The following is a 12,726-nucleotide window of genomic DNA, read 5'->3' on the forward strand; positions in this document are numbered from 1 at the left end:
CAGATGATTTATACTCTGGCCCAAGCTCCAGCTGAGCTTATTTTGCTGCAGGTCGGCACTTTGACAGCACAGAGTCAGGTGGCCACGGCAAGCCAGGTAAGAGACCTAGCTCAGTATAGGGTGGCAGCAGGAGAGAGGAGAGAAGTGGGCAGACGTAAGAGATATGTATGAGGCAAAATGGACAGGACTGGATGACTGATTGGGGGACGAAGGAGGAAGAGGACAGAAGGATGACGCCAGATTCCTTTTTCAGCACTGACTGTACATCTCACTGAGACGGGGCAAAGGTCCCTTCCTTTTTTTTTTTTTTTTTTTTTTTTTTTGAGATGGAGTTTCACTCGTTGCCCAGGCTGGGGTCCAATGGCATGGTCTTGGCTCACTGCAACCTCCGCCTCCCAGGTTCAAGTGATTCTCCTGCCTCAGCCTCCTGAGTACCTGGGATTACAAGCATGTGCCTCCATGCCCAGCTAATTTTTTTGTATTTTTAATAGAGACAAGGTTTCACCATGTTGGTCAGGCTAGTCTCAAACTCCTGTCCTCAGGTGATCCACCCGCCTTGGCCTCCCAAAGTGCTGGGATTACAGGCGTGAGCCACCACACCCAGCCCCTTCCTGCTCTTACATTCTGTGACGCAGTGACGCTACTCAGTGACCAAATCCCTGGAAATTCTCTCAAAATTTTTTTGTTTTTTGTTTTGAGGCGGAGTTTCGCTCTTGTTGCCCAGGCTGGAGTGCAATGGCGCGATCTCAGCTCACTGCAACCTCCACCTCCCGGGTTCAAGCGATTCTCCTGCTTCAGCCTCCCGAGTAGCTGTTATTACAGTCATACGCCATCACACCTGGCTGATTTTGTATTTTTAGTAGAGATGGGGTTTCTCCATGTTGGTCAGGCTGGTCTCGAACCCTTGACCTCAGGTGATCTGCCCACCTCAGCCTCCCAAAGTGCTGGGATTACAGGCGTGAGCCACCACACCCGGCCTTCTCTCAAAGTTTTAAAGCACTACAAAAAAGTAGAAATAAGACCACCCTTCATCCAATCCTCCCACCAGCTCTCAGAGGTAAGGAAGAACATTGCTGATTCTCTCATGTCACAAACCCGAAAGCAGGATCAGAGTGGTGAAGGGGCTGCCTGTGTACACCCAGCTGGTGATGGGGGGCTGGGCTGGCATCCACCCGAAGCTCCTGCCCCTGGGTCAGCTAGTCTTAAGGGGAGACAGGGGTTAGGCCTTTGTGATCAGCATGGTGAAATTCTCCCTTCTACAAACAGCTCATCTTAGAAGAGCCAGGGTCACAGCCATTCGGGGGAAAGAAATGGGATCCTTGGTGCTGCCCGCCACCAGGCCTGCAGCAGCCCCACAGCCTTCCGTACCAACGACCATGATGTTGAAGTCGAAACCGGTCTTCATGGTCTTCTTGCGCATCTGCTCGATGATGGTGTCGATGCCGATGTAGCCCAGCAGGTTGGAGTTGATGCTCATGGGCTTCATGGGCACCGCTGGCTTAGGCCTGGGCTCAGGCACCAGCTCTGACATGGCTGCGTCCGTCCTGGTCTCTGGGAGCCCTGCAGAGCCAAGGTGGGAGGGGTCGGAGGGGTGATCAGGAGGACAGCAGAGGTCACATGGAAACCATGGTATTTTTCTCTTGCTACAGAATCATATAAAGTTGGGCCTGGAAAGGCTCTTAGTATCATCTAGTCAAGGTCCCTCATTTCATAGACAAAGAGACTGAGGCCTGGAGGAGAAAGAACTCAACTAAGAACACAGAGCAGGTCAGAGGCAAAATCTGGGCCAGTGCCAGGTTCTCTGGTTGCTGGGCACTTTCAAATGCACCTCACTGCTCTGAAGCCCACATCTGTGCGTCTAACCCAGGGGCTTCTCCATCTTCGCACTAATGACATTTGAGTAATTCTTTATTGTGGGAGGCTGTCATGTGCATTACAGGATGATTAGTGGCACCCCGACCTTAGTAGCCTCCCAGGTTGTGACAACCCAAAATGTCTCTAGATGGTAGCAAACGTCCCCTGGGAGGCACCATTGCCCTGGCTGAGAACCACTGGTCTAAGAAATGTCTGGGGTTATTCAGACCTAAGTCGTCCCTCCCCGAATAAAGGACAAAGACTTTTTAGGATCCTGCACTAACATCTATTAACTGTCACTGACCTCGGCTGCTTCATCTTTTAGAAGCAAACAGGGCTACATTTCTCTGGAGAGTGGCTATCACTCTCGTCTCCCAGACTTGATGTCCTCTCTGTACCATGAGCACCACTGCAGAGTAGGGGTGTCTGTACCTGGAGGAGCCCAGACACCCTCCCAGCCATTGTTCTGAATCTGTGGAACCAGTGGGGAGGGGATGAGAACAGTCACTTGCCTAAGACGACACAGTGTGCTCTTGGAGTGGTGGATGGCAGATGAAAGAGGAGGCTGAGGAACAAGCCCCTCCCTAGTGAGGAAGGGCAAACATCCCCCTGGGTTTAGTGGATCATGGGTGTGTTCACACACAGGAGAAATCTGTGGGTTTCCTTATCAGGCCACTGTCCACCAGGGCAGGATCCAGAATAGAGCACCTCCATTTCCCCATCCATACGATTGGGGTGTGGGGTGAAGTGGAAAGAGCCTGGCTCTGCTACTTCTCAGCTTTGTGGACTTGGGAAGACCACCTCCCCACTATAAGCCTGCATCCCCCTCTATAAAATGGAAAGATCATCACTAAGACTGTGGTGAGCTTTTGTGAGACGTGATGCTTAGAAGCACTGAGCAACGGCCGGGCGCGGTGGCTCACGCCTGTAATCCCAGCACTTTGGGAGGCCGAGGCAGGTGGATCACGAGGTCAGGAGTTTGAGACCAGCCTGATCAACATCGTGAAACCCTGTCTCTATTAAAAATACAACAATTAGCCAGGTATGGTGGCAGGCGCCTGTAATCCTAGCTACTCAGGAGGCTGAGGCAGGAGAATTGCTTGAAATCAGAAGGCGGAGTTGCAGTGAGCCGAGATCGTGCCACTGCACTGTAGCCTGAGCAAAAGAGTCGAACTCTGTCTCAAAAAAAAAAAAAAAAAAAAAAAAAGGCACTGAGCAATATCTTACAGTCCCAGACCCTTTTGCCCCAGCTCCTTTCAGGTCTGTAGGGGAAATGAAACAGTACATGTGAAAGCATTGGTTAAAGGAAGATGTCCCCAGATGCCAGTCACACAAGCATGGTTATTGGACTCCACGTGCTCTTGAGGACACCTTCCAGCTCTGCCGTTCTAGAATCCTATGTTTCATGACTAACACCCTGCAGAGTCTCAACCTTACAGGGAGGCCTGATGGAGCAGCAGATGGGCGGGAGGGAGAGGGGACAGAAGTGTTCCCTTCCCACCCCTAAACCCAGCCAGGAGTCCACTCTCATCTCCCTCCACCTGGTCCTTCCACCGGTACTGGCAAGACCCTCTCTCCCAATGGGAAACTGTTCTTTCTTCTGTCACTCCCAGGCACAGCCAAATCTGCCAAAGCCTCGGGACCTCCCCAGGGCCTGGCATGGCTCTCTCTTGCTTCCCAGGAAGCTGTTCCCAGCCAGGCAGCTCCACACAGCAGCAAGATTGGCCCAGCCCCGCAGCAGCTGACTCTCAGCAGCCCGGCCCTGCTCCTCCACTCTTGCACGTGGCTCACAGGCCCCACTCAGCACACCTGCACTGGGACCAATGCCCCATTTTTCCTGCCCAGCTGCTCACACAAGCTGGGCCTTTCCATTGCCCCTTATGCCTCTGCAGCTGAGCCCATTTGGTCTCAACCTGTGTTATAAGATAAAGCCACATGGTTTGGGGGGGTGGTCTTATCCCCATTTTACAGACTTGGGAAGTATGCCTTGTATTTACTTATGAGAGGTTGTGTAAAGATTCCTATAAAGTGTATGCTCTCACCATGGCCTGCTCAGCCCTGGCCTGTCAACTGCAGCATCCTAAAAGAGCACTCCCAAAAGACAGACCCTGATGGAGAGAGGGTCCTACCAGATTCCCAAGCAGCATCTAGGGGCTACCACAGGCCCGCTACAGGACCAGGACCTAGTAGATCTCACTTTCATTCCTCCAGCAAGCATATATGAGCACCCATTGTGTGCACTGTACACAGCGCCTGCTGGCAAGTCAGCCTCCCCACCACATGCCAGTGACATGCCAGTCACATGCTAACAAGCCACCCATCAGCCCCAAGTACAGCAAACGTGTGCAGGTCACTGTGCCACAAGCTTTGCTGGAAGATCCTGTTCCCCCTCCAACTCCTGGCTCCCCCCCCCCCTCCTTCTCCTCCTCCAACATTCAGCCCCACTGCTACTCCCAGGAAAGCCTCTGCTTTGCCATCTGATGTGGACGGCCCTCTTCTGTGCCCGCTGCAGGTTTTCTGGTACTCATCACATTCACTCATTCATTCATTCCATCCCATCCAGGCCATTTCATATGCTGTCAAATGGGGGTCTACACCAGCCAAGCCCTAGGCTAAATTCCAAGGACACTTATGTACCCCAGACAAGGTTGTTGCCCTTGAGGGCCCCCTGTCTGGTAAGGGTGCCTGACAAATAAACAAAGACCTCTGGGGCACAGAACCAATGCTGTTCTGGAGCTGGATTCTGTAGCTCTATCCTCTGTCCCTACAACTCCCCTTGTCCCACCATGTCAACCTCAGATGGGCAGGTGACCCAGGCTTGAATCCTGGCTGGGTGACCCTTATGAGCCTCATTTTCTGCTCAGACAACTGGGGATAGAACCTACCTTGCTGGGTTGCTATGAAGGTTATATAGAATGAAGAATGTAAATTATTTGGCACAAACACGTACTAGTTCTCAGCCTTCTTTAGGGCAGGGCCATGTCTTATTGATCTCTGTGCCCCAGTCTACCTAGCATACCACAGGCACTCCTCAATAAATGAATGAATGAAGGAATGAATGATGAGTGAATGAGAGCTTCAGAGTGAGGGAGGTATCAGAGACATCACCTTTCTCTTCCCTCAGATGCTTCTCCCCATGCAGAGCAGCTGACCCCCAGTGAGCAATGGCTGTTGTCTCCGCCACAGTCAAGGGAGAATTGTTGAGACCTCCTCCTTCCTCTGCAACAAGGATTGGAGGGGGGCTCCCCAAGGGTGGGGAAGAGCTCAGGTCACAGCAGGGTGCAGCTCAAGTCTGCCATCCTGGCTAGACGGTCTTTGGGGCCCCCCTCAGCTCCTGGCTCTCCCAGGGCCCCTGGAGAAGGGGGATCTGCCTGCAGCACTCTCTGCCAGAAGCTACCTGCCCCATCAGTGCTCCAGGGAGAGGCACCATCCACCAGACTCGGTGCAGCCAAGTCCCCCACAGAAACAGCCCCTCCATTCCCATGCTAAGCAAAGACCGTGGCACTTCCTTTTAGGGGCAAATGAATGGCTTTGGCTTTGTCTGGCCCAGGGACCCCACCCCTCTGTTAGGAAGGTGGCAGCTGAGGGAGGGTACTTTTCCAAAATAGCACCTGCTTACTGCAGGCCCCCCCTTTTCCTTCCACCCTGAAGGTGGATCTTCCTCAGCCCCTAGCAGCCTTCAAGACCCCATCAGCCCCCACAGAGGCAATTCCAGCCCACCCCAGTTCCAGCCCTAGGCTCTGGGAAAAGGAATCACGAAAGCTCTCTCGGTCCTTTCCCATTCGCAGGAGCAGAGGACCCTGGGACACCCCTTCCCCCATCCCAGTCCTCTGGAGGCCATCGGGTTCCCTTGGAGACCACCAGCTGGTGCCTGTCTCAGCGTGTGCCTGTGGGGGTTGGCGGGGAGGGGACGTATGTATCAGTGCACAGGTCTCTCATCCGGCTGGCATGGCCCTGGCACCTGTGCGTGGTGTGTGGCGTGTGCGTGTCTTGGTGTATTCCAGCATGGGGCTTTCTGTGCGCATCTGGGTCCCTGCTTGCGTGTCCGTGGGTCCCTGCGTCTCCCCGCGTCCTGTGTCTGCCTCTCTCCGAGATTGTCTCTCTCGAGGTGGGTGCCACCGTGTGTGCGTGTGTCCGCCCATCTGTCACCGCGCGTGGGCTCCTCGGCGCGGAAACCCTCCCCCGGGAGCGCCTCCAGCCGCGCTGGCCGGGGCCGCAGCCTCCTCCTGGCGGGTGCCGGTGGCCTGGCCGGCCGCCCTACCTTTGGACATGAATCCTCCTTTGTCTGCGTTCCTCCAGGGAGATGCTCCGGGCGCGGGGCTGCAAGGCTGAGCGAGGCGCGGGCTCCCCCGGGCCGAGCGGCCCCTGCAACCGGGCCTCGCCCCTTCGCGCTCTCCTCCCACCCGCCCGGCCCGCGGCCCCGCCGCGCCGCCCCTGCGCCCCGCGCCGCCGCGCCCTCCCGGGACCTCGCCTCGGCTCGCTCGGCGCCGCGCCGCCCCTGTCCGCGCGCACCGTTGCCGCCGCCGCCAGCTGCCGCCGCTGCCACCCGCACCACGTGACTGCGCGCCCGTCGGCCCCGCCGAGGGCCCCTCCCCTTCCCGCGGCGCCCGCGCCCGCACGCGGGAACCGGCCCAGGGTCCAGGCTGCGGGCGGTCCAGGAGCCGCACCCGCGGGCTCCAGGTGCCCGGCCTGGAAAGGTGCCTGCATCCCAGTCCCGTCTCTCTCCCTGGACCTGCTCCCCGCCCATTACCCGCTAGGCTGCGGCGGGGACGGGCGGGGGGGCGCAGGGGACCAGTGGCAGCTGCGGGCGGCCGTGAGCGCGCGTGAGTCACGCGGGGGTTGGGGTGTTGCGCGGGCGCCTGTAGAGCCCTGAGTCAGGGGCCCGGATTCCAGGCCCTGCTCCAGGATGATGAACCAATAACCCTTAGCCAGACAGGAACTTCCCTGAGCCTCAATTTGCCCATTAGAAAAAAATTTCATGCATTCAGTGGATACTAATGGACAGCATATTGCCAGGCCTTGGGAGCACAGGGGTGAGGACAACCATCCCTCCCCTCGAAGGTTCCGGGTCTAGTGGAGGAAACAGGAAGATGGAATGTCCTAATGCAGGGGCTGGGGTGCACACAGGGAACTGAGGGTGCAGGCAGGTGGGCACCCTGGGGAGAGGGAACTTGGAAGACTTCTTGGAGGAGATGAGGGCCAGATGGAAAGGCAAATGGGAGTGGAAGGGAAGAATGGAAAGGGAGAGGTATTCTGCAAAGAGAGGACAGCGGAGGTGTGAGGGGCTCCAGAGGTGAGAGCTGTGTGGTGCTGGTGGACAGCCCAGAGTCCTTGGTGCCGCTGAAGCAGAGAAAATTCCAGACAGGTGTGTAGAGCTAAATAAGAGGCTGGAGAAGTCCGCACGCAGCCTTGGAAGCTGGACTTTAATGGAAGGTAATGGTGAGTCACTGATGAATATTAAGCCGAAAGTGCTGCCATTCAATATGTGAGTCGTTGCAGCAGTTGTGTGTGGACAGGGAGCAAGCTGGTGGGTGGGAGGTGGCCTCACAGAGGCAGAAGGATGGAGAGGAGGGGACAGCCAGCCAGATAGTTGAGTACTGAAGAAGTAAACCAACAAGGTGGGAAGTAGACTGGATGAGATGGCAAGAAAGAGATGAGGAAGAAGAGGATACCCGGGTTTCTAGGCACCTGATAGAAGGTAGGCGATGCCTACAGCTGAGAGAGTGAGATCAGGGAGGCAGGAGTCAGTTCAAGAAGAAAAGGGCTATCTCTGGACATGCCAGGGAGACATCCGGGTAGATAAGCCTAGCAGGCTGCTGGCTGCCCACATCTGTGCTTCAGGAGACAGGGCTGGGCTGCAGATGGAGGGAGAGCTGAGGTCTCGTAGGGAGAAGTGAAGACCAGAATTTAGGTGAGGTGCCCAGACTGAGTGTGCGGGGTGGAGAGAAAGGGGTCTGACAATCTAATGACTCAATTCAGGCGTTAGACTGGATGCCTTCTAGGCACCTTTCCAGACCCAGAAACTCTGAGCCCTTGAAATGTTGGGAATGAGGCTTCCCAAAGTAGAAATTTCAACAATCTGGATTCCAATCAGCTTACTGCCACCAGCCAGCTTTGGTGTGACTTTAGGCATGTCACAGGCTTTCTAAGACCAAGTGAATGTCCAGCCCTTGTGTTGCCCTATTTAGAGTTCTGTGTAGGACTTCCATATATACAAGGCTCCAACTTACCTTTCAGGATTAAAGGGCTGGGGGTGGGGGACCAAGAAAGAGACATCCAGGTAAGACGACTTTTAAGCAACAGATACCTTCCTAAAAGGCTGAGTGTAAATGGATTTGGAAAGTCTTGGGTGAGGTCATTATCTCACATCCAGAGGAGGCTGCAGAGACTACCCTATTAGACAAATCACAACTTTCTAAAACGCTAGTCAGTATTTTCACGTAGGAGGTAGGATGCTTGCTTTTTTTTTTTTTTGAGACGGAGTCTTGCTCTGTCGCCCAAGCTGGAGTGCAGTGGTGCAATCTCAGCTCACTGCAACCTCCGCCTCCCGGGTTCAAGCAATTCTCTGCCTCAGCCTACACACCTGGCTAATTTTTTGTATTTTTAGTAGAGATGGAGTTTCATCACATTGGCCAGGCTAGTTTTTTTTTAATTTTTATTATTTTTTATTTTTTTATTTTTTTTTGAGACGGAGTCTCACTGTGTCGCCCAGGCTGTAGTGCAGTGGTGCAATCTCAGCTCACTGCAACCTCCGCCTCCCGGGTTCAAGCAATTCTCTGCCTCAGCCTACATACCTGGTTAATTTTTTGTATTTTTGGTAGAGACAGGGTTTCATCACGTTGGCCAGGCTATTTTTTTTATTTTTTATTTTTGAGATGGAGTCTCACTCTGTCGCCCAGGCTGGAGTGCAGTGGCGCAATCTCGGCTCACTGCAAGCTCTGCCTCCCGGGTTCACGCCATTCTCCTGCCTCAGCCTCCCAAATAGCTGGTACTACAGGCGCCCACCACCACACCCGGCTAATTTTTGTATTTTTAGTAGAGACGGGGTTTCACCTTATTAGCCAGGGTGGTCTCGATCTCCTGACCTCGTGATCCACCTGCCTCGGCCTCCCAAAGTGCTGGGATTATAGGCGTGAGCCACTGTGCCCGGCCTGGCCAGGCTAGTCTTGAACTCCTCACCTGGTGATCCACCCACCTTAGCCTCCCAGAGTGCTGGGATTACAGGTGTGAGCCACTGCTTTTAAAGCTGGACACACCTATTGATTACCTGATTATTCCAGGTCTTCAGGAAACAAACAACCCCGGGAGATGCTAAAAGGAGGACTCACCATAATTGCTCCTCCACAAGTTACCCCTGTTAACCTTTCTTTTTCTTTTTCTTTTTTTTTTTTTTTTTTTGAGACAGGGTCTTGCTCTGTCACCAGGCTAGAGTGCAGTGGCACAATCACGGTTCACTGCAGCCTCGACCTCCTGGGCTCAAGCAATTCTCCCACCTCAGCCTCCCCAGTAGTGGGACCACAGATGCATGCCACCATGCCCTGCTAATTTTTTATCTTATTTTATTTTTGGAGACAGAGTCTTACTCTGTCACCAGGCTGGAGTGCAGTGGCACGATCTTGGCTCACTGCAGCCTCTGCCTCCCAGGTTCAAGTGCTTCTCGTGCCTCAGCCTCCCAAGTAGCTGGGACTACAGGCATGTGCCACCACACCTGGCTAACTTTTGTATTTTTAGTAGAGACGGGGTATCACCATGTTGGCCAGGCTAGTCTTGAACTCCTGACCTCAAGTGATCCACCCACCTTGGCCTCCCAAAGTGTTGGGATTACAGGTGTGAGCCACTGTGCCCAACCCTTATTTTTTATTTAATTTTTTTATTTTTTTGAGACAGAGTCTCGCTCTGTTGCCCAGGCTGGAGTGCAGTGGTGCGATCTTGGCTCATTGCAAGCTCTGCCTCCCGGGTTCACACCGTTCTCCTGCTTCAGCCTCCTGAGTAGCTGGGAGTACAGGCACCCGCCACCACGCCCAGCCAAATTTTTTATTTTTTATTTTTTTATTTTTAGTAGAGACGGGGTTTCACCATGTTAGCCAGGATGGTCTCAATCTCCTGACCTCGTGATCTGCCCGCCTCGGCCTCCCAAAGTGCTGGGATTACAGGCGTGAGCCACCGCGCCCAGCCCCTTATTTTTTATTTTTTGTAGAGACAGTCTCACCATTTTGCTCAGGCTGGTCTTGAACTCCTGCACTCAAGCAATCCTCCCATCTCAGCCTCCCAGAGTGCTGGGATTACAGGTATAAGCCACCACACCTGGCCAAAACCTTCTTTCTGATAGTTTCCCTCAGCCTGACCTCAGACTGGCAGGTTAGAACCCAGCTCAGGGTACAGTCCCTAGGTCTGGCCCAACAACCCCCATTTCCTTTTCTCCCAACCTATTCAACCCTGACCTTAGAGTCCTTCTTCCCTTTCCCAACCCATGCAAGCATGATCCATGTCCAAGCTCACACACCTCCCCCTCCCCGGCAGCCTAGTCCATCCCCAACTAAGTTTCTGCATTTACCTTTGTATTCCGTGGCCAGGTCCAGTGAGGCAGGCTCTGTGGCTCTGTCCATGGCAGCATTAGTGTTGTCCAGGGCTGGGTCTGTGGATCTGCTTGGCATTACCAGGCATGTAGCAACATCTGATATGGTTAGGTTATTAACACTGCCTAGTGTGGTCTTCCCAGTGGCTGGGTCTTGGTTTACTGGCACAACTGAACCCACAGCTGTGCCCATCCTGCTTGTGTCCAAAGCAAGAGAATTCATAGCCTTGCCCAGCTTGGCTCTGTTTACTCTGGCCAAAGCCATGGCTGTTTCCAACATACTGGTGCCCACTGTAGCTGTGATGGTGTCCGGCTTGACTGGGTCTGATGTTGCTGAATCCATGGCTGTGCCCTCTGTGGTCATATCTGGGTTGGCTGTGCTTCTTGTGGCCATGGCTTTGCCCAGCTTGTCTGGTTCCGAGGCTATCAAATCCATGACCATCCCCGGCTTGGTTGTCCCAACCGTAGTCAGATTCATGGCTGTGCCCAGCTTGATTGTGCCTGCTGTAGCCAAGTTCATGGCTGTGCCTGGCTTGATTGTGCCTGCTGTAGCCAAGTTCATGGTTTTGCTTGACTTGACTGTCCCTACCGAAGACAAGTCTCTGGCTGTGCCCAGCTTGATATCCAGAGCAGGGAACTCTGTGCCTGTGTCCAGTCCGGATGTGTTTGGTGTGGCTAAATTGATAGCCAAGCCAGGTCTGTTGGTGGCCATTGTGGCTAAATGCCTGGCTGCGTCTGTCCTTGTGTCCATAGCAGTCAAATTCACAGCTGTGTTGGCCCTTTGGAGACGCCCCCGGGGTCTGGGGATCCCCCTGGCCCGGGGCTTGCCTTTTCCTGGAGAAGCTCTGGTAGGCATGTGGTCAGTCACTGAGACAAGGTGCCCCTGGCCCAACGAGCCTGGCTCTGCAAGGACTGGTGCACTCTGGGCTAACCGGGATTGGAAAGGTAAGGCTAGGTAGGAACTCACCAGGGGCTTCTCCGTGGCAAGCATCCTGCTGGATTTGGTCAGACCTGGGTTCCCTGGGCCCTCAGAGTGGACCCTGCCCCCTGGCACTAGGGTCACAGGTGGCGAGCCTGGCGAGGACACCCTCCCTCCTTCATGGGGAGCAGCCTTCTTTCCTGGGGTAGGCAACTCTTCCCAGTGAGAAAGTGGGCGATCCAGGGACCGTGCCTGGCTGTTCTGACGGAGAGTCAAGGAGATGGAGCTGAGCTTCCTAGGTACAAGGCTGCTGGTGGGCAGGGGGCTCAAGGAAGCCCCCAGAGCAATGCCCATCTCCTGTGGGGGCACACTCCGGGTCCTGGCTCCAAGGCCCAGCCGGCTGGAGGTCTGTGGGATATGGCTTTGGGGGAAGGTATCCAGATGGATGGTCTTCCTGAGGACAGGGGTGAGGGGGGACCCTCCTCCAGGGAGTCTCGAGGGGCGGATAGGGCGCCCCAGCACATGGCTATGGGAGAAGGAGGTTCCTGGGCCTGGAGCTCCATGCGACTGCATCTCTGGAGGAACAGGAGCAAAGTCGTGGTCCATCCAGGTCGTTTGTCTTTCCCTGAGGCAATCAACAGAGAGAAGGGGCCAGACAGGGGTGAGGAGCTCAGGCCTGGAGGTCTCAGCTCTCCCCTTCCTGACCAGCAGCTGAGCATGCCAGGTCTGAAGGGGCCTGTTCTGGGGACTGTCCAGTCCTTAGTGGAGGATGCATGTAACTTCCTCCTGTCCTCCTACGGCTCCTACCTGCTGCAGACCGACCTGTACCTCATACCCACCCCCCACCAGCCAACCACCACACAGTGGGGTGGGCACGTCCAGTGAGCAGTCTGCCTCCAGCATGGGGGATCTCAGGCCAGGCTTACTTCTCCCTTTGCCTGGGCCTGAGTGTGGCCCCTGTCTCTGTGGACAGCTCTATGGAGGTCACATACATGTTCAGGGACTCCAAAGGAGGGCAGTGCTTACTGGAGACCTCTCTCCCTTTCTCTTCCAGAAAAAAACAAAGGGCTGTGGGTTCCCACCCACAGCAGCCAACATAGGAGCTCAGGTGTCCAGGTAGAAGGATGAGAGAGAACCAATTTGGCTTAGAGCCCCAGAACCAAGAAAGAGCCCTGAGCTGGCCTAGTGCTGGAGTCAGAAACGGAGCCAGCCCTGGAGAAGGTGAGGTTGGGAAATGGAGATGCAGTGAGTGTTCATAGAAGGAGTTTATCTGGTGAACAAGCCACGGTCCCCGCCCTTGAAGAGCCTGCCATGCCCAGGGATGCCAGGCAAGGAAGTAGGCAGGGCTCCACCAAGCTAAGCATTAGGGGTAGAGAGG

General features: G+C 54.8%; 1 protein-coding gene across 8 annotated transcripts in view; it reads right to left on the reverse strand.

The window, feature by feature from the left end:
• Positions 1 to 12,726, reverse strand: part of SEPTIN3 (septin 3) — a 38,215-nt gene that overhangs the window by 15,474 nt on the left and 10,015 nt on the right. For 2 of the 8 annotated variants that reach the window (XM_055253049.2, XM_055253046.2), the window contains exons 1-2: positions 6,116 to 6,412; positions 1,369 to 1,560 (exon numbers count right to left, since the gene is read on the reverse strand). In XM_055253049.2, coding sequence (XP_055109024.1) covers positions 1,369 to 1,560; positions 6,116 to 6,125 — 202 coding nt within the window. In that variant the 5' untranslated portion in view covers positions 6,126 to 6,412. Of the gene's footprint in view, positions 1 to 1,368; positions 1,561 to 2,158; positions 2,327 to 6,115; positions 6,413 to 10,408; positions 12,066 to 12,726 lie in introns of those variants that run through there. The other 6 variants (XM_063622905.1, XM_055253042.2, XM_055253043.2 and 3 more) reach the window with 6 other exon arrangements.

Source organism: Symphalangus syndactylus, chromosome 18 (assembly GCF_028878055.3).
Source record: "Symphalangus syndactylus isolate Jambi chromosome 18, NHGRI_mSymSyn1-v2.1_pri, whole genome shotgun sequence".
NCBI classification, from domain to species: domain Eukaryota; kingdom Metazoa; phylum Chordata; class Mammalia; order Primates; family Hylobatidae; genus Symphalangus; species Symphalangus syndactylus.